This window comes from Podarcis cretensis, assembly GCF_951804945.1.
Source record: "Podarcis cretensis genome assembly, chromosome: 1".
Taxonomy (NCBI): domain Eukaryota; kingdom Metazoa; phylum Chordata; class Lepidosauria; order Squamata; family Lacertidae; genus Podarcis; species Podarcis cretensis.
In genome coordinates this window covers 28,699,512-28,724,423 of record NC_137170.1, presented here as the reverse complement: position 1 = coordinate 28,724,423, position 24,912 = coordinate 28,699,512, and the positions used below count along the sequence as shown (strand labels likewise).

Sequence of the window (24,912 nt, the reverse complement as noted above, 5' to 3'; positions counted from 1 at the left end):
TTCTCACTCCAAAATCTCTGAAATCTTCCAAAAGATTCAGTTTCTCAGGAACAGACTCCAGATGATCCAAAGCCACTCGAGTACTCTGAAGAACAGAAGAAAAGATATATCCATATAACTTGGTCTTATTTATTTTCTACACTTATAATTATTCAAAAGCACCGTATCCAGGAAGTACCTATATGAATAAACCAGCATTGAAATTCATAGGATGCTGGATGTTGTCAACAGTCCAGGAAGCAGATGGGGAGCGATCACACAAAGTATGCATGTAAATAAGGTAGGAGAGAGCTGAAAGAAGGAAGAACTATTGGAAGCGGATCCTCAGCGCTGAAGGGCCCCTTGCTTAGGAAATTTTTGGGTAGTCGCTATGCATGTGCTTAATTGTTAGCTATTCCACTTGTGGAAATATTGTTCTTACAGTAACTGTGAACCACTTACCCCAAGTACTGTACCACCAGCACACAGCGAAATCTGATTGCTCATCCTGTGGTTCCCCAAACAACTCTTTTGTTCCCTAGGCTGCTGCTGCTGCTTTTTAGCCCTGTTTTCCTGCTCCTCCTCCTTTGCCCCCACAGTCTTTCCCCTCTTTGATCTACTATTGGCTGTGGCCACCCTCAGGATTTTGTTTGTGAATGTCTTTGATACCAGACAGATCAAATGCAGAGAGAATGCATCATCGACGTGGGTCGCAACAGCCATAGGATTATATACCGTGCAGTGCTTAAGAGATTCTTTTTTAAAAAAAGTAATTGGTTTATAAATCATTTTAAATATAAATAAATAAATAAATAAATGGCAGCGGGGACACAGAGGACAGCAAGGGAAATGGCATCAAAACAATGTGAACATGTTAGCAGCCAGTGTGAAAAATAGATGGAGGGACTGCCGTTGGATACTCATGAAAAGATGCAGGAATTTGAGGTCCCATGCATGTTTTGAACGATTATCTACCATCCCACCTTTTTCCAGCATATATAAGGTGCCAGACACAAAATCCAAATAGCACAATACAATTTTAAATACAGTTACAGATCTTATTTATTGGTATCTTATTTATTGGTATCTGAAGAAGTGTGCATGCACACGAAAGCTCATACCAAGAACTAACTTAGTTGGTCTTTAAGGTGCTACTGGAAGGAATTTTTTATTTTGTTACAATTTTAAAAATACTGATAGCGGGTATCTCATTTCTAGATTAGCATGCAAGGAAGATGCTTTGCAGAATTCTGTGTTCCCCTACTTCATTCAGCAACTGATTGATGAATTGTTGCTGGATTGTTGAAAACTAAAACTTTCCCTAGATACACTAATTCCAGTGGTTAGGTTGTGGAACGATGGGTTTGCAGTTCAGGTAAAATATTGTTCTGTCTCAGCAGTATGCATCAAGTACTGCAGCACAGTTCTCTACCTGCCATACAAAAACACCTTATTGAAAGCTCAGGCCCTTGTGACTTCAAACCAAGGTGCTGTAAATTGCCAAATTGCTCAAGCTAAGATAGTTGTGACTTAAATAGTTTTTTGCTCATAATAATTAAAACAAAATGTTGTAGTCAGTATGCTGTGAAAGCGAAATCCATGTAACTAACATTACCTAACAAATGTCCATCATTTGCAATTTTATAGTACCGGTATTTAAAAACCCCAGCCTAAGAAACAGAAATGCATATATCACCAGCAAACCAATATTTGATATTTATTTCTCATTAACGGCAGCCTTTTTTTTGTGGAAATATTTACAACCATTCCAAAACACAGTGAGCTATTCACAGCAGTATGATATATATGTTTAAGTCTGGAACATACTTAAATATTGGGTTATGTCTTTACATGTTTTTGGCTCTGGAGGCTCATTGCATCTTTTGAAATGTTGACATTTCCATGGTATCTATGAAGTCACCATGCTGGAAAGTTTGGTTTCTCAATCAGTAATTTTTGCATTTAACTTTCAATTTGTTGATTTCCTTCCTGTATATTGGTGTCAGTGGGTATCAGTTCTGTTGCAAAGCTTTTTCCACATTCACCAACACACACACACACACACACACACACCCCTTTTCTTTCAAAACCCAAGGACATTGCCTTTGTTTTGAGTGCTTTTCCTCATTTCTGCTATGGGGCAGATTCTGTTGTATGACACCTCTGCCTCTTTGTTTTTTCCTTTCTTCTCCCTTACTACCCCATCAGATTTCCCTTGCTGCAAAGTGCATGGAAACAAAAATCTTCTGATCTGTGCAGCTGCCAAAAACAAAGTTTTTCAGTTTGCTTTTGTCTGACTCCCTCCATTTCTCAGCTGGGATATCAGTTCGTGCTCTTCTCTAGCCAACTAGAGTTTGCTTTGGCTTTTCTCATAAACCCCCAGCCCTCCACCATGTAGGGTAACTTGTTAATCCTTTGAAGCGAAGTCTTCCTTTGGGCAACACTGGGACTTGGATGCAGGGATGTGGCATTATACATCTGGTTTGCTAAGATGGATCTGAACACTTGCAGCCCACTCCCCACCCCAAAAAGGCTCTATGAAAAAGGAATGTCCGCTCCTTGCCACTTCCGAAGCCACATTAACAAATTAAGTCACAGGACAGAACACGCACAGAACATGATGCATAGAAACAAGTTCCAACAAGAAGAGGTGTGCGAAAGCATTGACCTAAAAAACAAATCAGATAATCCAAAATAAAATCAGTGTAAACAGCTGGTAAGTTCTTCCAGGTAGGACCCGGGAACATAGGAAGCTGCCTTGTACAGAGTCAGATCATTGGTCCATCTAACTCACTACTGTCTACACTGGCTGGCAGTGGCTCTCCAGGGTTTCAGGCAGAAGTCTCTCCCAACCTAACCCAGGGATGCTGCAGACCTTCTGAATACAAGGCAGAGATGCTCTGTCACAGAGCTACGGCTCTGACATGCACCCTATCACTTTCAAAACAGCTTTACCCAGCCTTCCTCAACCTCAGCCCTCCAGGTGTTTTGAGACTACAATTCCCATCATCCCTGACCACTGGTCCTGCTAGCTAGGGATCATGGGAGTCGTAGGCCAAAAACATCTGGAGGGCTGAGGTTGAGGAAGCCTGGCTTTACCTGTTATCAGTGTAGCCTACCACCAAACCAAGTAAAACATAACTATGAAAAGGGCAAGCACAGAAATCGTTGTTGACAAAAATATGAGTGGCATTCAATTACATTTTATATTATATTTTTATTTTACTTATAAATATGTTGTTGTTGTTGTTGTTGTTGTTGTTGTTGTTGTTAGACTATGTTAGGTCCATTAACTGCAATAGGTCTACTCTGTGCAAAACCTGTTTAAATACCACCCAATCTTTTCAAGCAAAAATGAACCAGGGGTAATAAGCAGTTGTTGTCTACATAAAAAGACTGAAGTATCACACTTTGATCTGATCAATATACATACTTTGAGATTTACAGTTCTACTGTGAATCTCTAGGTCTATCAAAAGTATATTCAAATTTTTAAAAAAATCTGGCCACAATATACTAGTTGAATATCTTGCAATGATCAACTAAGAGCTCTCTCCTAAGGCCCTTCCTTAACTTTTCTTTCCAAAGCTAAAAAAAACCGCTCGGAGGTGTCTGTCCATGTCTCTCCCTCATTAAATTGCCCACCACTGTGCCTCTCCCACAAAGAAGCTGCACTCATTCATATTGCATGCTTCATTTATAGTGGCCTTATGTTCATCAAAGCCTTGATTTTCCACTCCATTAATTTATGATGAGTTGCATGGTTTGCTACTTCTTCCCAGAGCCATTTGTAGCCCTGGTCTTCGTAAGGGCTCGAAAAGGTTGAGGGGTATCTGAAAAGAGACAGCAGATTCTCAGCAAGCTTCTCACTGCAGCTTTAAGTGATGGGAAAGTTAACTGTGTGAAACAGAACAACCAACCCAAATGCTCAGCAGTCATCTTGGAGGGGACAATATGCTTCAGGGACATTCTGCCACATGAAAGAAACTCAGGAGCTACCAACTTTGAACAGAATCACTCCCCCTTAAATGTTGTTCCTTTCCCCCTAGTCAGAGACACATTAAGGGTTTACATTATGAAAGTTGGCAAGTAACCAAATCCATCGAAATGTCAGGTTCTGGTTAAGATTTTCTGTTCCCAAAGAGGCTACTTAAGCAAACTTAGCAATTTAGGTGGGAACCTGTGTTTGTGTTGCAGCCAATGGTGAAATTCAGACCTGACACTTGAACTGCCCTCCACACTCCACAATTCCTGGGTTTTCAAAACTTTTTAAAGTATTATATATACAATTGGGAACTTTCGTGGCAGGAGCATTTAAGCCGGCTGAAAAGCGAGAACAGTGATCTTTGCTATGCGATCCCAGCAGCTGAAATGTAGTGCGCAGCCTCGCATTAACTATGACAGCGCCAGCCACAACACTGGCATGTCTTTCTCTACGGACAAAAGCATGCATGTGAGTCCAAACTTCAGCTTAGCAGGTAGCTGGAAGACAGCAGGGTAATTTCTGAAGGAGGCTGCAGGAGTAGAATTCCAGTCTCGTTATGAAGGACACAAATACAACCGTGTCCGGAAACAAATCTGCAAAAAGGTAAGTTTTCCTTGCCGTGAAGAAGAAAAGAAGGACCGAAGGGCAAAAGCGCACGTTAAAAGAAGGAAAAAGTCATGTTTTTAGCTGACCTGCGGAAGTGGTGCAACAATAATTTAGTGGCACGCACAGCAACCTCCTTAATATGGATTAAGTGCCATATTTGTATCATTAATGACAGCACTCTTCTCTATTAAAAGAGATAGGTTTAGCCATGCAGAACAAAGTGCTAAAAAGGATGGGGGGAACACCTGACACAGAGGGCAATTAAGTACTGCTAATTATTTCCCAGAAACTGCAAAGGATGTGCCATAATGCATACAACTAATCCTGAAGAGAGCAATCATGTCTGTCTGCTCATTATTTAACAGGGAACAAAGGGCACTGATACAGCACACTGATGAAGCTGATAAGTGGCAACGGTTCCAGTTGTACCAATAGAAGCAGCATTGGTGGTAATTTAGTTAAAAGCACCCTGCTCCATCATGGCAGTGAATGCTATTAATCTTTCCTTGTTTTCTTAACATAAAAGATTATTTACTTTCTAAGAGGTGTTCTATGTTCTCGGAGAGAATGATAAAACAAATTACTCATTTTCCATGACTTCATATAAACACTTTGATGTTTAAAGAGCATGTGAACAGTTAATCCTCCTTATATTGATGCATTTGCAGTGATAGGCAGCTCTGGGCTGTTGTCCCCCAGGGACAGGTCTAAATCAAAGTCAGAAGCTGCATTTTATTTTTAGTCTTGAAACCACAGTGATATTTGATATTTGATAAACACAAATATAAAACAAGCTGGGCTTGTCTATGTTTTTCATAAGGCTCGGTTTTATATTTAATGCATAGTAAGTGTGCACACAACAAACAAGAGCCTCCAATCTCCTGAGTTGGTTAAATACAAGTGATCATCTGTAGGCTGTGAGTATTTTTAAAAAGTAGAGAAGGTTTGGAGGCCAACTAAGAAATCCCCAGGGTATAATCCATAAGAAGTATGCCCATAATTTAAAGCAACAGTAATGCACTGGAACAGGCAGTTACTTACAGCTTGAATAAGATGTAATGTTAAAGGTGACCCAAAAAGGTTTTGTGTTTTTTTTAAGCAACTCCTCGATTATACATCAAGAACTGTGTGATATATGTAAAACGTCTACATTCAGGCCCAAATGAATTCATTAAAAGTTCCTGCCAGAATCTACTAAATATACTGGGCCTCAGGGAGAGAAAGTAGCCTTCTTCACAAATTTATTTTCATACCCAAATGCTAGAGATGGAAGAGTAGTCTAATTATATAAATTACATTTCTACCTCACCTTTCCCCCATGATGGAATTCAAGGTGTCATACACAGGGTTCCCCTGGATTCTTCCATCCAAGTACAGACTGGGACCCAGTCCTTGTTAGATGCAGAAGATCCATCTAATCAGTATTCCAAGAGTTGCCAAACAGACACCCCTGGGAAATGTGCAAGTTGGGCTGGGCAGGGGAAAGTTTTCAGGGCACCACACCTCCACCAGCCTCAGGATATATATTTGCACAGTCCGTACTAGTACCTCTTGTTCTGGGAAGCGTCAGAGAAGTAAGAGAGGAGGGCCAAGGGACATGCAGGGCAGACAGAATGTAGTATCCCCCTCTCTCAAGCTACCCATCAACCCCCAGAAGCAGCTTAGGCTGTGGAAGGTTGGGATGGGCAAAGTACAGTGGTACCTTGGTTCCCAAACTTAATCTGTTTCAGAAGTCCATTCCAAAACCAAAGCATTCCAAAACCAAGGCACACTTTCCCATAGAAAGTAATACAAAACAGATTAATCTGTTCCAGACTTTTCAAAACAACGCCTAAAAGAGCAATTCAACATGAATTGTACTATCTAACGTACTATCTAATTGTACTATCTAATTGATCCATAAAATGAAAGCAATAGACAATGTACTGCGGTCACACAATCAATCAATTAGCAGTTGAACTGGGTTCCACACAGTCACAAAAACAACAAAAAAGAGCCACAAAAACGCAAAATAAATAGCAAAAACAGACAGACCTCAGCGTAACACTCAAAACGGAAGTGTGACAGTCAAATCGGAAGCGTAAAACTCTAATTGGAAGCATAAAACTCAAAACGGAGCACATTCGGCTTTTGAAAAAAGTTCCCAAACCAGAACACTTACTTCTGGGTTTGCAGTGTTTAGGTTCCAAGTTGTTTGAGTAGCAAGGCGTTTGAGTAGCAAGGTACCACTGTATAGGTTTACGAGACAGAAGTTTTTAGTGCAGTTAACAGCCTACTCCTCAAATCAAAACACTTTTCTTGCAGCACCTACAGAATGCCATCAACTCAGTGGTCACAAACAAAACCACTGGGCGGGAAGTGAGTCCCTTTTATCTCTCCCCACAATCAACTTTAAAGGTATCTAGTACAACACCCCCTCCCCAAATATTTGTTTGTAATTTGGCATATTTCTTGCCCAGGAGCACCTCTCTCTGGTGACTGCGATGTTCATGCCAATTGCCCCCCCCCCCAACTGATAAAGGCTGCTTTGTGTGAAAACCACTGCATCTATCCTTATAAAATTAATCCCATCAGAATGGGCAACTATGCCTGAAAATGTTATCTAAAAGAAAAGAACATTTAGGAATGAATACACAGAAATTGTAAGGAAGTTGCAAAATTTGAAGCAAGACATGAAAAAGAAAATGATGGAATTGAAGCTGGGTTTCATTGCATCTAATTAATTATGTATGCAGATCATGTTGTAGAAATGAAGAAACTGGATAATAATATGCAGATGCAATAGAAAATATCCAGCACAAACTTAGGAAGGAAATGGAACATGTTTATTAGTTACTGGAACATATATTGTAAATAGTTGTTGCTAGAAAGACATGTTTTGTGATTTAATATCCGTTATGCACATTTTTATTAACTATTGAAATATATTACGAACATATACATTTTTAACTTCCTATCTGTCAGATACAATATATATGCATGCATTTTTCTTCTTTTCTGGAAAATGAAAATTATTGCAACAAAGAGAAAAACAAGCGCTTCACTTATTAAATTTGCTCAGGTCAGCTTCCAGATAAAACTTAAATGGCCATTACCTTTACCCAGTGCTTTTTTCTTTTAAAAAAATGTTTAGGAGTACTCTCATTTTCCTACTCATATTTAAATACTGCCCCTCAATGAGGCCAAACTTAGATTCACAATATGTTTAGGGGTATGAGTACCACTGCATCCCCGCCAAAAAAAAGCACTGCCTTTACCAACATCAACTTGGGCAACTTACTTGGTTTGGCCAAAGGGACTCGCAAAATTTAGTGATAGTGATCAATTAACTAATATTATCTTTATCATTCATAACATGTAAGCTGACAGGAAATCCCTCTTCCAAAGGTGGGAGAGAAAGAGGTGAAAAGAAGATGGAACGAAGGGGAGGAAATAATAGCCTCAGTTCTAATAAAGAGTGCAGATCACGTTGGGCTTTTAAAGTCCTCTCAAAACAGCTTGGATTCTGCCAATCTGACAAGGAATGGCTGGATCCAGTCCCCTGCTCCCCTTTCCCAACAGATGGCTAGTGAAATCTTAACACTCAAAAAATGAGTAGAGGCCAGGAGCTAAGGTTCTAATAACATAACCAATAACCCAGCCAGAAGAACTGGGTACATAGATTGGGTAACTTTCATGCTATTGTTCAAAAGGTTGTGTACATCAGTATTAACTGGCATCAAGAAAATAAAACAAACAGTACCTTTAGAAAATAACTCTTTTGTTGGGGGTAAATCACCATAAATTTTAAAACAAGCATTTTTGGGCACTGAAATATAAGGAGAAACCTGCATGCCAAAATAACTGAACTTTTCAGTCTAGACTCCAGATGTCTTCAGAATACATTTTAATAATATTAAAAGCATGCCTTCTTTTCCATGTGTGAATGAATGCTTTACCCCCTCTTCAGATTCCCAATCCACCTGTGGTTAAGTTCAGTAAATGCTTATGTGGGGAAATCTTGTCTTATGGAAATATCTGAAGGGATGGAAGCAATAATAGCGCTATCTTGAGCTGTCCATCCACAACAGATTATCAAAAGGTGCCCACTAGACCATTAGTGCGGAACATCTGTTTTAGCAAAACAGACCATTAACCCAAGCTGCTACAAGAAAATACGACTGGATAACTGTATATGATGTGGCTTACCTGGCCATTCTTTAACTCAGGCAAGGAAGGCTTTAGGAAAGTGATTGTATCACAGGATGCTGGAGATGGAACCATTAGTCATGTAGCAAGCATAAGCTCTGGTAAGGATTTTCTTGCCATTCATAAGCGCGTCCACCCCCCCCCCCATCATAATCCTTCACTGGCGAATTGCCATTTTGTGGTCTAATAATATTTTTATTTGGTAATCACAAACAGTGTGGGGGAAATATATGTAACTGTGGCTCAATTCAAAGAGCTGGTTCTAGGCTTTAGAGTTTTAAACAGCTTAGGGCCTGCCTAGGAATCCAAATTAATGTTAGAGGCCTCTCAGTACCACCCTGGGATATTTGGGGAGTGAAAATGAGAGAGGGTCTTTCCTGTCTTGGCGTTGGGACTCTTGAATGTTGTTCCTTTTGCAAGAAACTGAAGACGTGTTCATTTTAAAAGACTTTTAATATGTAACGCCTTGTTTTATTGTTACTAGTTTTCAAGGTGCAACATCTTTTTATCCTTGCTGCTGTTAGTTTCTTTGTTTCATTTTTAAGTGTTGGTTGCATCATGTTTCCAGTTCTTGCTTATAGTTGTATTTACACTTTTTATTTATTACGTTATATGGTTTTATTCTCTTGTATACTACGCCAGATACTTTTAGTAGGAAAGTGGGATAACTACTTGCCATAACTTGTGATTCTCGTCTTCAGGGTGACATTTATTCAATAATTTATTTTGCTGGAAAAATAGCTGGTCCTTCACCTAGCAGTTGGATTGCATAGAGAATGCAAGTTCTCTAGAGGGAGGAATTTGTTAAAAGCATAAAGAAGTAATGCTTGCAGGATCCAAGAGTCTTTGCAAATGTCAATCAAACTCACAGAGTATTCCCAAAGGCTGCTGTGAGGTGTGGTAGAAGCACAGCTGTGCATACCAGTGACAAACCTGCCAACTGTTCTAAACCTATAAACAAAAACACTACTCCGATCTGCACTGGCTGCCTGTATGTTACCAGACCCAATATAAGGAGCTAGTGTTGACATTTAAAGCTCTAAATATGTTGGGACCCAAGTACTTGATGGAGTGTCTCTCCCCATATCAGCTGACCTGGGATGAGGCATTCTCAGTCATGTTCCCTTGACGATGGGATTCTTTCCCCCAGAGGCCACTCCAGTATTTGGGTTTCTACTCCTGTGTCAAGACACATTTGGTTACCCAAGCGTTTGGAGGAATGTAATTTAATTTTTATGAACGGCTGTCGTTATACTGTTTTACTGGTCATGAGGGTCTTTCAGATGTTTGATTTTTTGATTTAGTTTGTTTACTTGTAGATTTTCTATTTTAACATTTTCTTTGTACTGTCTGCTTAATGTTGTAAACCGCCCTGGGACTTATTTTGATGAAGTTCCCTAATGAAATAAATAACTACGTCCAACTTAAGTATGACATTGCAGACCAATATACACAAACACACATACATGTTCCTTTTCATTCCACATGCAGTCAGAAAGGCCCTGCAGGATTACTGGAGCAATGCCATAATTTGTCCCTTGGATGGAATTGCAAAACAAGTAAATAGCACATTTGTTGACAAAGTTGTATCTTCAAGCTCTAAAATTTTAATTCACTCGATGACTTCAGCTTCCCTGTGGCAATGTTATTTAACTTCTGGTAAAACTAAAACTTAGGCACACTTGTCATTTTCAAGTAAAAATGAATTTGAATTGTTGTCTAATTTTTACTTCCAGTTGACCTATAAAATATGGTTGACTTTACCAACACATTTCCATATTAAGTGACCTCATGTGGATGTACTGTGCCTTTTTACATTTTATTTGGCTTATCGCAGCCAACTGGCAAACAAGAACCTCTAAGGAGTTGATTTATAGTTTAGAAAAATTACTTTTAAATATCCCAGACCTATTTTCTTAGAAGAAAAAAAACCCCGGTATAAATTCCTGCGTGAGAACTGCAATAGATTTGTAATAAAGAGAATGGACGGAACTCACCGTTTCCAGTGCTGTTATTCGTTCCTGAAAATAAGGAAAACATTAAAATAAATTATAAAGAAAAGAATCTCAAGAAATTTGAGCATAAACACACCTGTGAAATACTCTGTATATATCTTAATACAATCAATAGCCCTACAGGACTCTCCTTTACATTGTACAGCAAAGTCAGTGTTTGTTGCTTTCTTTGTTTTTGCTTTTAATGTAAATATTCTATGGTGGTACTACATGAAAAAGCTCAGGAAAGCCTTAGGCTCTGATACTCTCCCATCCTCCAGAATAGTCATGAGATTACAAGCACTCACATACAAGCATAAACTAACTTGCTGCTTTAATTACAATGCTTTTTGATCCCACAGTTTGTTGTCATGTTCAACAACAACAAACTGTGGCTAGTTTAAATTATGGTTTATTGTAAACAAGCCAAGTTCAAACTGTTTTGTGATCCTGGATTGTTCCAAATGACCATAGTTTAAACTAACCTTAGCTTGCTGGACTAAAGAAAAACCACAGTTAATTCATGGTCAGAAAAAAGATGCTTCTGTTTGCTTCCTCGCAGCCATGCAAGGGGAGGAGAAAAGAGCTTGAGAGACAAAGGCTCACCACAATCTTCTGTTTACTAAACTATGGTTTAGCATTATATTTGAAAATAAATTTTAACAATGGTTTGCTGCCTTAACGCAAACAGAACTCCCGATGTACAGTGAAGCCCTGCCCATGATAAGTCAGGACCTTGGAGGATATGTTTAGAGAGAGGTATAGCAAGTCTTGTTTATCATCTTGCAGCTACAGAGAAACTAGCAAAATGGGAAGCTATTTTAATTGCGGTTTGAATAGTGTACAGTTAACGTAGATCATGTATTCAAAAGTTATTTTAGAAAAATCCCACCTTGGCTTGACAAATCATTAAACCATTAAGAATGATGATGACAAAGCATTCTTGCAAAAAGAGGCACAAGAATGGCATTTTATTCCCCCACCGCATTCCAATATTAAACATTCCATTACTGTTCTCGTTGGACTATATGGAGTATTCTTACTTTATGCCTTCCATTTCTTTCCTTTGGGGCCCCCCTGATCACATGGACACCCTCTTTCTTGCTTCCCTACAATCCTGTTTTGGCTAGAGTTCAGTTGGCACTCACCACTTGAGTTTGCTGTTAAGAGGGAGGGAGACTTTTGCATATGGGGTTATCTAAAGCTGCAGTCCTAAAACACACTGAATAGGTAGTCATGGGACTTATTTCTGAGTCAATATGCTGAGGATTATCCTGTAAGAAATATTTAACATGCTACTGTTCAAATGGAATGGAAACAGAAAGACAAGATGGAAATGGTGCACAGAGAAGCTTCGAGCAAGAGGAACTGGCTAAACAAAAGATCCTTGGCCCTCAAATGTGTGGTGAAGAAGTTGCTTGGGAAAAACCAAATGGGTTGGGTCTCAAAAAGCCCTCTGCATGAAATAGTGAATAATCTGGAAAAAGATTATACATTCCACATGTTATGTAACTGTGTCAATAGTATAGCCAATTTCTTTGGAAGATGAGCCTGGTTACAGCAAGGTGCTGATAACGTCAAGGTTGCAGGTTCGATCCCCATATTTTAGAAAAATCCCACCTTGGCTTGGCCAATCACTGACCATTAAGGATGATGACAATGAGAACAACCACCACAACCACTTATTAATTGCCTTCTATACAATTGTCTCAAGGCGATATGCAACAAAAACAGTTAAAAACACAAAAAAGCAGATACATTAAAAATAAGACTATATAAAATAGGCACTCATGGGGCAGACCCATTTATCCAGCTGGAAAAACCTCAGGATTTAGGAATTTAGATGCAGCACTTAGCTAATGAGATAAAAGACAAGCATGATAAAACATTATGCCTGCATAGGGATATAGAATGGTTATTGTTATAAACAACAGGCATATGTTCAATGTTTGCATGCCAAAAGCAGAAACCACTTTGCTTAAAAAGGGTGGGAGCTATTTAATAACACTGCTATAAAAAAGAAAATAATCTCAACAGATGCTATTAAAAAATACATTGATTGGCAATTTATTCTTAAATATAGCAGGCTTTTGATACTTGATATGAATTTTACCTCCTGCTACTAAAATCTCACCTCTCTCTTTTCCCCAGCACACAAATCAAAATCAGTGACCTCATGCCCAGTGTACCTGAGCACTTTGAACCATAGAGTTGTAGAGTCGTAAGGAATTCCAACCCCCTGCGTGGCCTTGCGGTTCCAAACTTGAGGTTATATTACGAAGCTGCATGTCTTTGTTGGGTAAAAGACTGGATTGTCATCAAAAACAAAAATTTGTTAGATCTAGACGGGTTTAATCTAAGATTCGGTTGGCATGCCTATTTATGGCGAGACAAGGGAAGGGTTCATAAAGGTTTTTCTAACCACATTTTCAGAGGGCCACTGCTGGAAGTGTGGGAAAGGAATAAAAAACTGTTGGAGCAGAAAACGCCCTGGTGATTATCACCAATAGACATTTTAACAATTAAAAAATTAAATATAGAGGGGGAAAGATGGACATATGAAGATTTACTAACCAAAACAGAATCCGGGTGGAGGATTAGACCTTATGAAGAAATAAAAAGCAAGCTGACTGGCTGGATTCAATACCATCAAATTAATTCAATGTGGAGGGAAGATAAGAAGATCGGAATAAATGACAAGAAATCTAGATTTCAGATTGAAATAATAGAAAGTAAAACAAAATTATTATCAAAAATGTACAACCAGTTACTTGAGTGGGACACCAAGGACGAGGAAGTAAAGGATGTGATGGTGAAGTGGGCGGTAGACCTAGGGTACAACATAGAGTTTGACAAATGGAAGGCATTGTGGTGTAAAGATATGAATTTTTCAGCATGCACGACACTAAAGGAAAACATTTATAAGATGATGTACAGATGGTACATAACGCCGGTAAAACTACATAAAATGTATAGAACGGGCGATAAACTGTGTTGGAAATGTAAGAGCAAGGAGGGCGAATTCATTCATATGTGGTGGACGTGCGAGATTCTCAAAAAATTTTGGGAATCCATCTATAATGAATTAAAAAAAATTCTTAAATACACGTTTGTTAAAAAACCCAAACCTTCCTGCTGGGGATAATTGGTAAGGATATCAAAGAAGAAGATAGAACCTTTTTTCAATATGCAACGGTGGCCGCCAGAACCCTCATAGCACAGTACTGGAAAACACCAAAAATCCCAACACTAAAGGAGTGGCAACTTAAATTATCTGATTATTTGGAGCTGGCTAAATTGACACAGAAAATAAGAAATCAAAGAAGTGCAAAATTTAACAATGAATGGGATAAATTTAGGATATATATGGAAATAGAGACAAGGGGAAAATTAAAATGTTGATCAGAAACACATATGTACTTATAGAAATCACAGTAGGCATGAGATAACGCTTACTACGTAAAAAGTTTTATTAAGGAATAGACACAGCAGATAGATAAACAAGATAATAATTTCCGAAATCGAGATAAAGGGAAGTCGATCAATGTCATCAAAGTTGTATGTATTTCATGTTTTGTTTGTTTGTTTTTTTCTCTTTTTCTGTTTTTTCTTTTTCATTTTGTCTTTTGTATGTTTGTGAAATATATTTATGACAAAATTTAATAAAAAATTTAAAAAAAAAAAAAGGAATTCCAACCCCCTGCAATGAATTCCTTTCATTCCTTTTAGGTTTACTACCATTCCATTAAATTCACTCACTTCCATTGTGAAGAAAGGATGACATTTCCACTCCATCTTCCTTTTATCATTCATTCTGTTAATACATTTTTACAATCACCCACTACAGCTCAGAACATTTATTTGGAGGCCTAACAGGCCCGTGGTAATTTTGTTCTGGAACTGTAAAAATGACCATAAAAAGGAGGAGGAGGAGGAGAAACTAGAAACGCTCCTTCACAGATCGCTTTCATTTATGGATGTTCTGTGAACTTCTTTGTATGTTGTGGTTGCAACCAAAGACAAAGAGGAATCGTTGGCAGAGTATTTGGTGTGAATTGGATTCAAGTGCCTTGGACTTCCGCCTGGTATATGTCCCAAGGTAATCCAATTTGTGGGTCTTCAAAAGACAACATACAAAGCAGCTCACACACTTGGAAAGAAAGAAGGACCTGAGTGACTAATGGCTCTGGAGAAGAACAGATCTTAAACTTCATTTTGGATATGTGTATTTACAATTTAGGACTGCCATGCGTCCAGATTTTCTCTGACATTACAGGGATTTCAAAGGCGAAATTGATGACTTGGAGGGCATATCTGAAAGGCAGTGCTTTGTCCTGGTTCTTAGTCAAGTCAATCAAAAAAATTGTTGTTTTTTGGCATTTTTGTACAGAAACACTCAACAATTCGGGGGTTTTCCTAAAAAAAACTTGGGGTGTCCTGGTTTTTACTTTCTGAAATATGGCAACCCTAATACATAACCTGTATTGCACGGTGTTGTATAAAAGGTAGCGAGTTTCACAAAATAATAACAAATTCACAAATAGAAAAGCTCAAAAAGGCAAAATTTATTTAAGATGATTATCATTATCATCATCATCAACAACATCTCCTTAATTTGCATCAGTTTTCTTAGAATTCATGCTCCTGGTTCCTGGATAAGTCAGATCTGTTTATCAAGCAAAGATTAAGGAGTAAAGATTGTGTAAAAGAAAGTCTCTATACCTAATATTAGTAGCCTTAAGTCTACTGTGGATTCACCTTCCTTTCACAGGATGCTTTGGCAGGAAGTGCTGAACTGAGCCATGCTTCATATTGCAAAGAGAACAGGTGGCAGATTTACACACTGCTCGCCAGTCATAAATGTCCTTCCTACAGAGTGGCCCACCATGGAACGTGTCAAGTGGGTTGGGATCCGTTTATATGCAACTCAATATGCCACAGTCAATCAGCCACTGGGTCACATACCATTTTTAGAATGATTCCAGGCCTTTGCATTTAGGTCGGAGAGATGAAGTTAAAAAGGTCACTTTCCTGATTATCCACTAAATGCATATTTTAGCCAGTTTAATACACAGAGGTTAACCAAGTATTTCCTTTTGGGCAGGGAGGTTTCTAATAAAAGGAAGCAAAATTGTGGAAGGAAGCATGAAGTTTATCTTTGTTTTTGTGTGCAGGAGATTCAGTAAAACCCCTACATCCAGTGAGAGCTTTATGGCAACTTAATGACTAACAGATTCACAGTGTGGTCCTATATTTGTCTGCTAAAAAGTAAGTCCCATTGAGTTCAATGGGGCTTACTCCCAGATAAGTGGGACTGCAGGATCACTTTATGTTAAATCTTCAATGTGCCATAAAACTGTATTGATGTCATGTTTTCTACATTTTGGCTCTGTAGATTTACTACTGCCTCTTACGTTTCATGGACATTGCTTGCCACTTCTTTCCCTCTCTCCCTCAGTATTTATGTATGTATGTTTTACCCAGCTAGATGAAAAGGTTTCTGCCTTAGGGGGTTCCTTCCTGTGTGGGTTTTCAAACCTGTACTCAGTTGTTCTTGTGCTGTTGCTTTTAAGGGTGTCTGTAAATCCCCTTGGGACATATATATGAAAAGCGCTTCACAAATTAATGATAATGATGGTTATGATGCAGTATAATGTGGGTACTAGTCTACAAAGGTTTGTGCATAGTGGAACCATTTAGCAGATATATATATATATATATATATATATATATATATATATGAAAGACTACATTCTCATGCATTTCCATAGGCATATGATTGGCCACTGTGGGAATAGGATGTTGGACTAGATGGGCCTTTAGCCTGATCCAGAAGTGAGGAGAAAACAGGAATATTTAAAAAAAAAAATATTAAAAAAATTCCTTCCAGTAGCACCTTAGAGACCAACTAAGTTTGTTATTGGTATGAGCTTTCGTGTGCATGCAGGCACGCCAGGCACTCCAGAAGATAGGAGTGCCTGGCGTGCTCTGGTCCATGGGGTCACGAAGAGTCGGACACGACTAAACGACTAAACAACAACACAACACAAGGTAATAATTCTTTGACTATTTTTTTTCAGTGCTGTTAAAACTTTTTTAAAAAGAGAGTTGTTCACTGAATCCATGGGTGGGTGGGAGTTGCTTAGATAAGGAAAACCTCTCAAATATTGCATTGGTTCCCCAGGAATTTCCTTTGCTATCCAAATTCTCTCTTTATTACCGTGTAATATTGGGACAACTTTTTAAATATGTGATGCATCACGGTACAATTGCAAATCAGGAGTGCCGAGGCCTTTCTTCGTAGATGTATATAACATCACTCTGGACAATATAGGTTGTTTTTTGCCTGTGCCGTTTCCTTTTAATGTAAAGCAATGGTGATGCAGGGGGTTTCTTGGTGCCGAAAACAAGGAAGGAAGGAGCCCCCGCATGGGCCTGAAATATTAGAGTTTTAGTGGTCTGAATAAAAAGGTAAAGGTAAAGGTACCCCTGCCCGTACGGGCCAGTCTTGCCAGACTCTAGGGTTGTGCGCTCATCTCACTCTATAGGCCGGGAGCCAGCACTGTCCGCAGACACTTCCGGGTCACGTGGCCAGCGTGACAAGGTGCATCTGGCAAGCCAGCACAGCACACGGAACGCCGTTTACCTTCCCGCTGGTAAGCGGTCCCTATTTATCTACTTGCACCCGGGGGTGCTTTCGAACTGCTAGGTTGGCAGGCGCTGGGACCGAGCGACGGGAGCGCACCCCGCCGCGGGGATTCGAACTGCCGACCATGCGATCGGCAAGTCCTAGGCGCTGAGGTTTTACCCACAGCGCCACCCGCGTCCCTATAGTGATCTGAATAGGTAGAGTTTAATATTTTGCACTAAGCAGTATTCTATGTGTGTATATATTAATCTATATGAATATGTATAATACATAAAATACATTACCCATAAAACTACAAGAAAGGGATTTTCCTGCTCCCCTACCATTTTAAAAAGAAGGCTCAATATTTCAAGAAGCCCTGCACCCATTTGTCTATGATCTGTAAGTTTCACCCATTCAGAAAGACCCATTCAGAATGACACCCCAGGTAGTGTGGTTGCTGACCTTGAGCCAGACATCCTGGAGAGTGAAGTCAAATGGGCCTTAGAAAGCACTGCAAATAACAAGGCCAGTGGAAGTGATGGTATTCCAGCTGAACTATTTAAAATTTTAAAAGATGATGCTGTTAAGGTGCTACACTCATTATGCCAGCAAGTTTGGAAAACTCAGCAGTGGCCAGAGGATTAGAGAAGATCAGTCTACATCCTAATCCCCAAGAAGGGCAGTGTCAAAGAATGCTCTAACTACCACACAATTGCACTCATTTCACACGCTAGCAAGGTTATGCTTAAAATTCTACAAGGTAGGCTCAAGCAGTATGTGGACCGAGAACTCCCAGAAGTGCAAGCTGGATTTAGAAGAGGCAGAGGAACCAGAGACCAAATTGCAAACATGCACTGGATTATGGAGAAAGCTAGAGTTCCAGAAAGACATCTACTTCTGCTTCATTGACTATGCAAAAGCCTTTGACTGTGTCGACCACAGCAAACTATGGCAAGTTCTTAAAGAAATGGGAGTGCCTGATCACCTCATCTGTCTCCTGAGAAATCTCTATGTGGGACAAGAAGCTACAGTTAGAACTGGATATGGAACAACTGACTGGTTCAAAATTGGGAAAGGAGTATGACAAGGCTGTATATTATCTCCCTGCTTATTTAACTTATATGCAGAATTCATCATGCAAAAGGCTGGGCTGGATGAATCCCAAGCCGGAATTAAGATTGCCGAAAGAAATATCAACAACCTCAGATATGCAGATGACACAACCTTGATGACAGAAAGTGAGGAGGAATTAAAGAACCTTTTAATGAGGGTGAAAGAGGAGAGTGCAAAATATGGTTTGAAGCTCAACATCAAAAAAACGAAGATCATGGCCACTGGTCCCATCACCTCTTGGCAAATAGAAGCTGAAGAAATGGAGGCAGTGAGAGATTTTACTTTCCTGGGCTCCATGATCACTGCAGATGGTGACAGCAGCCACGAAATTAAAAGATGCCTGTTCCTTGGGAGAAAGGCGATGGCAAACCTGGACAGCATCTTAAAAAGCAGAGACATCACCTTGCCAACAAAGGTCCGTATAGTTAAAGCTATGGTTTTCCCAGTAGTGATGTATGGAAGTGAGAGCTGGACCATAAAGAAGGCTGATCGCCGAAGAATTGATGCTTTTGAATTATGGTGCTGGAGGAGACTCTTGAGAGTCCCACGGACTGCAAGAAGATCAAACCTATCCATTCTTAAGGACATCAGCCCTGAGTGCTCACTGGAAGGACAGATCGTGAAGCTGAGGCTCCAATACTTTGGCCACCTCATGAGAAGAGAAGACTCCCTGGAAAAGACCCTGATGTTGGGAAAGATGGAGGGCACAAGGAGAAGGGGACGACAGAGGACAAGATGGTTGGATAGTGTTCTCGAAGCTACCAGCATGAATTTGACTAAACTGTGGGAGGCAGTGGAAGACAGATGTGCCTGGCGTGCTCTGGTCCATGGGGTCACGAAGAGTTGGACACGACTAAACAACAACATTCCATTTGCTTTTGCAAAGAAAGAAAGAAAGAAAGAAAGAAAGAAAGAGAGAGAGAGAGAGAGAGAAAGAAAGAAAGAAAGAAAGAAAGAAAGAAAGAAAGAAAGAAAGAAAAGGTTATTGGTGATTGACTCTTCCATTACAGGCAATTGAGAAGTCACCAGAAATTGAACCAAAGAAGGGCTCAGATCCAACCACACTGTCAGTCTGAACCTTCAAAACCAGGTGAATTGCCTACTCCTAATACTTGTAGAGATGGATAAATCCATGTATATAAGTATATAGTATATAACTGCCTTGTATACTATTCAGCATATAAAGGAGCTGAAACATATACATGCATGAAAGGACAAAGGAGACTAAGGGTAAAGGTTAATTAACTCCAAATTCCAGCAGCTCAGCTGTGAAGACTGAGCAAGTTTAGAAGCAGGAATATTTTTTATTTACTACGGCTATGGCCTCTGAGCATTGAGGGGCAGGTACAGCTACACAAATAAGAATGATTGTGCATTTCAGGTGCACATTAAATCAAATATCTTCCACATTACCTTCTAAGATGTTTCCAGACCAAAAAAACCAAACTGGTTGTTTCCTTGGGTCACAGAAATGGGGGAACTTAACGATTACCTGTGATCTTCCCACTAAGTGACACATTTCCTCTAATTAGTTTTGTGGTCTAAATTTGGAGTAGCAGGAATGTGTACCAGATTTACTTTCTCCCATATTGGATCCCAAAATAGAACTGTACCCCAAGGATGGTCAAACTCTAACCAAGCGCTACTAAAAATCACAGTACTCTGGCTGCTATGTTCAAACTGAAAACTGCTTCTCCTCACTTCCATATACACAATGGTAGATTATCCATTGAGGAAAAATCTCCTATTAATTCCCATTGAAGAAAGATCAATTGCTCATCCAGACTATTAGTGAGCAGTCATCTTAGAATGGGATAGTAAACTCTTCCTTCACGTTTTGAGAGGGAATTCTCATTACACTGTCATGTCAAACCTCATAACTGAGAACAGAAAGGCTGCATCACCATTTGGTGCACAAAATGTCAAGGAACCGGGCTGCTTTGCACATGACTAAATTCCTTTATGAAAGGAATGTCTGCATAGGAATGTGAATGAATCCCGCAAATAGATCATCAAGTGGGATGATTGCACAAGTCTGTAGCTGGGGAACAACGATTCTAATTAAAGTATACATCTGCAGGGAAGCCCGGCCAATTGTGGCTTCCTCATAGGCATACATGCAGCAATGACAGGTGTTCTACACATGGAATTCACACAAATGCCTACATGGAAGACGCTCCTATATAGTACAGGCCTGAACAACTTGAGAACCATCAAGCTGCATGCAGCCCACCACCCATTACTTTGTGTCTGAAAACCCCCTTACACCTGCCCTTCCCGACAGGCAGGAGAAACAGGAAGTTTCTTCAGCCTCTACTAGACTGCCATCCATGGCTTTGGGGGCTGCATTCAACTTGGTGGCGTGCTGCAGTGAGTAGGGACAGGTCCTCTGCTGGTGTTGCTTCCTTTCTGAAGGAACCCTTTCTGGAGCTATCACTGCTCACTTTTGGGTGGGCAGACAAGCCTTACTTTTTCCAAGCCACAATTCTGGCCTAGCTGCAATAATTGCCATCACTTACCAACTCAATATACTTAACAACTCTTTTAATGTACATTGCTGGCGTTGCCTTTTAAAATACCAGGTGCCTGCTGATATTTTAAATGATGATGTTTTGAACTGCTTTGAGATTACTTTTTAACTTTTTAAACAATTATTTTAGTAAGTCACGTCCCCCTGCTCCTCTTAAGCTACATACATTCACTAAAAAAAGGTAAAAGACCCCTGACAGTTAAGTCCGGTCGTGAACGACTCTGGGGTTGTGGCGCTCATCTCACTTTATTGGCCGAGGGAGCCGACGTTTGTCCAGACAGTTTTTCCATATCATGTGACCAGCATGACTAAGCCGCTTCTGGTGAAACCAGAGCAGCACACGGAAATGCTGTTTACTTCCTGCTGGAGCGGTACCTATTTATCTACTTGCACTCTGACGTGCTTTCGAACTGCTAGGTTGGCAGGATCTGGGACCAAACAATGGGAGCTCACCCCGTCACGAGGATTCGAACCGCCAACCTTCCGATCGGCAAGCCCAAGGCTCAGTGGTTTACACCACAGTGCCACCCGCGTCCCACATACATTCATTACCAAACCAATAAATCATGGAAACAGGCCTTAGCTGAAGCCGTATTTCAGAGGCTTAAGGACTGTCCTACATTTTGTCCCGTGCAGAAAGGAAGAGATTTTCTGGAGGACTGGAGGAAAGATAAAGGCAGTTAGAAACTAATGTGTTCTTTAATACTGTATCTTTTCATGCAAGAATGCCACTGAATTGAAGGCACAGTCCTAGGATTTCCAATTACTGCATAATGAAACCTAATAAGAATGGCTGTTTTTATCACGTGAAAAATAGAAGCAATTAGCAGATTAGAAAGGCTAGAATGTCAGTTGCCAACTATGTTGTGTGATATTATTCATTAATGTGTATTTGTTTAATCTCCAGTGGGCTCATAGTATTGTGTCAAGGTATTGGAACCACATTCACTGTTTAAAATTTTGGCATACAATTCAATCCAATAAATGAAGCTGGGAAGGAAATGATGTCACCATGCATCAATAGACCATTTTCAATTTAATATACCGTAAATGCATGTGGGAGCAGGAACAAAATGTTGCCCTCTAACAGGAGTGTTCCTGTTCAGAGTTCCAGTGAGACAGCAAACCACTCTTGCAAACAGAGGCGTAAGAACGGCATTTTATTCCCCCATCCCATATTAAACATTCCGTAGCTACTGAGCATGTTCAGTCCTCATTGGACTATATGGAGTATTCTTACTTTATGCCTTCCATTTCTTTCCTTTGGGGTCCCCCTGATCACATGGACACCGTCTTTCTTGCTTCCCTACAATCCTGTTTTGGCTAGAGTTCAGTTGGCACTCACCACTTGAGTTTGCTGTTAAGAAGGAGGGAGACTTTTGCATATGGCGTTATCCAAAGCTGCAGTCCTAAGACACACTGACTAGGTAGTCATGGGACTTATTTTTGAGTCAATATGCTGAGGATTACCCTGTAAGAAATATTTAACATGCTACTGTTCAAACGGAATGGAAACAGAAAGACAATATGGAAATGGTGCACAGAGAAGCTTCGCACAAGAGGAACTGGCTAAACAAAAGATCCTTGGCCCTCAAATGTGTGGTGATGAAGTTGCTTGGGAAAAACCAAATGGGTTGGGTCTCAAAAAGCCCACTGCATGAAGTAGTGATTAATCTGGGAAAAGATTATACATTCCACATGTTATGTACAGTGGTGCCCTGCAAGACGAATGCCTCGCAAGACGGAAAACTCGCTAGACGAAAGAGTTTTCCGTTTTGGAGGTGCTTCGCAAAACGAATTTCCTATGGGCTTGCTTCGCAAGACGAAAATGTCTTGCGAGTTCCTGCGGTTTTTCCCCCTTCCCCCCACCTTTTTCTAAGCCGTTAAGCCGCTTATCTGCTAAGCCGCTAAAAGCCGCTAAATCGCTAATAGCGCTAATCCGCTAAGCCATCAATGGGCTTGCTTCGCAAGACGAAAAAAATCACTAGACGAAGAGAATCGCGGAACGGATTCTTTTCGTCTTGCGAGACACCACTGTAACTATGCCAATAGTGTAGCCAATCTCTTTTGGAAGATGTTGGTTACAGCTTGGTGCTGATAATGCCAAGGTTGCAGGTTCGATCCCCATATGGGACAGCTGCATATTCCTGCACTGCAGAGGGTTGGACTAGATGATCCTCAGGGTCCCTTTCAACTCTACAATTCTATGATTCCAATATGGGTAGATACCAAAAAGATTGATGACCCAGATTCTGCATGGAAGACTTCACATATTTAATGTACCCACCCTCATACCCATGTAAACTTTCTATGGGCCCACTCTAGATGTGCACCAGAACAACAGCCAAACATGGAAACCCTGTGGAGCTGAACAGAACCCATCTGCCAAAAATCAGGATTAAAAAAAAAATCAAATAAAAATGCTTTAAATCAATTCAGTATCTAAATAATATCCAGGCTCCTGTTTTTTTTTTAACTTTAATCTGTAGCAGACAAAAAAGTACGTAGAATCTAAAGGAATAGATTTTACCCCAGGGAATAAAGAAGGTCCTATAGTTAATATACTATGTTAGTTACAGATAGGTAGCCGTGTTGGTCTGCCATAGTCAAAACAAAATAAAAGAAAAAAAAATTCTTTCCAGTAGCACCTTAAAGACCAACTAAGTTAGTTCTAGGTATGAGCTTTCGTGTGCATGCACACTTCTTCAGATACCTGAAGAAGTATATATAGTATATACTTATACTATGTTAGAACAATGTGCTGTTTGGTTCCTTTTCTCTAGATCTGCTAGGAACTTGTATGTTCTTCAGCAAATCATTTTTATGTTAATTTCAGTTCCTAAGTGGTGAAGTCATAACAATCACACCTACTCTGTCTAACATGCCAACTGACATGCCTCTTACCCATCTGTTTATATAGCAACTAGTACAACTGCTAGTTGCCTAATGACTACAAGAGCAGTCCTTAAAGCCAATTTATACATTCAAGATAATTAAGTAATACTGTCTTGTTGGGATTCAGATTGTGCAGCTTCAGATTTCAAGTGGGGGAATTACATGCCTGCATGTTTTCACATGTATAAAACTTCCTGCACAACAAGACCAACATATCTGAGGTAGGGCTAGCTTAGAATCTCTCAAGGGCTAGATACCTTAACACACAACATTTTTATTATGCAGGAGATCATATGAACACGCAAAATACCCCACTGCAATCTGGAAAATGAACCACGTGATTAACGTGTGTATTCCCTCTTGGACATTTTTGCTCTTGAAAAGTGTGTGTGTGTGTGTGTGTGTGTATATATATATATATATATATATATATATATATATATATTCCCTCTGCCCTACAGATATTGTAGGATCTTCTGCCTACAACCAACAGCTTCGCGGTAAGACCAACTTCATATAGGAGTGAAAGGAAATCTTCCAGCCACAGCTGCTGGCCAGAGGACCAAAAGTTGTCAGGAATTTTGCCCCCTCTCTCTTTCTCAGGAAAACTGACAACCTCTCTCTAGTAACGCCAGAAGGGTCTGGATATTTTAGGGCTGTTTATGAACAATTTGTGCAAAAAAACCCCAACCAAATTCCTTTGACTAAAACAATAAATATTTTTGTGAGTTCCCACAAATTTTGGGAATACAGAACTGTGCAAACCAACTTACATTCCAGAGCTACAGATCAATGGACCCACTAATTCTTTGTGACATCATGATACCTTCAGTGTTGCATGACATACTCAGCACAGAGTCTTGATTTGAAAGCACGACAGTCCGATTTCTCTGCACTCTCGGCATCTGAACCTAGTTCAAAGCTCAGCCTCCGCACATCTCACTCTCATCGAGAGTCCTTAATGACACTTGGAATTTAAGTAAAGCATAAAC

General features: G+C 39.9%; 1 protein-coding gene across 6 annotated transcripts in view; it reads right to left on the bottom strand.

The window, feature by feature from the left end:
• CEP128 (centrosomal protein 128) overlaps window positions 1-24,912 on the bottom strand; it is a 199,907-nt gene that overhangs the window by 16,948 nt on the left and 158,047 nt on the right. For all 6 annotated transcript variants that reach the window (XM_079988650.1, XM_079988651.1, XM_079988652.1 and 3 more), the window contains 2 exons: window positions 10,755-10,778; window positions 8-85 (listed from right to left, as the gene is read on the bottom strand). In XM_079988650.1, coding sequence (XP_079844776.1) covers window positions 8-85; window positions 10,755-10,778 — 102 coding nt within the window. The remainder of the gene's footprint in view (window positions 1-7; window positions 86-10,754; window positions 10,779-24,912) is intronic.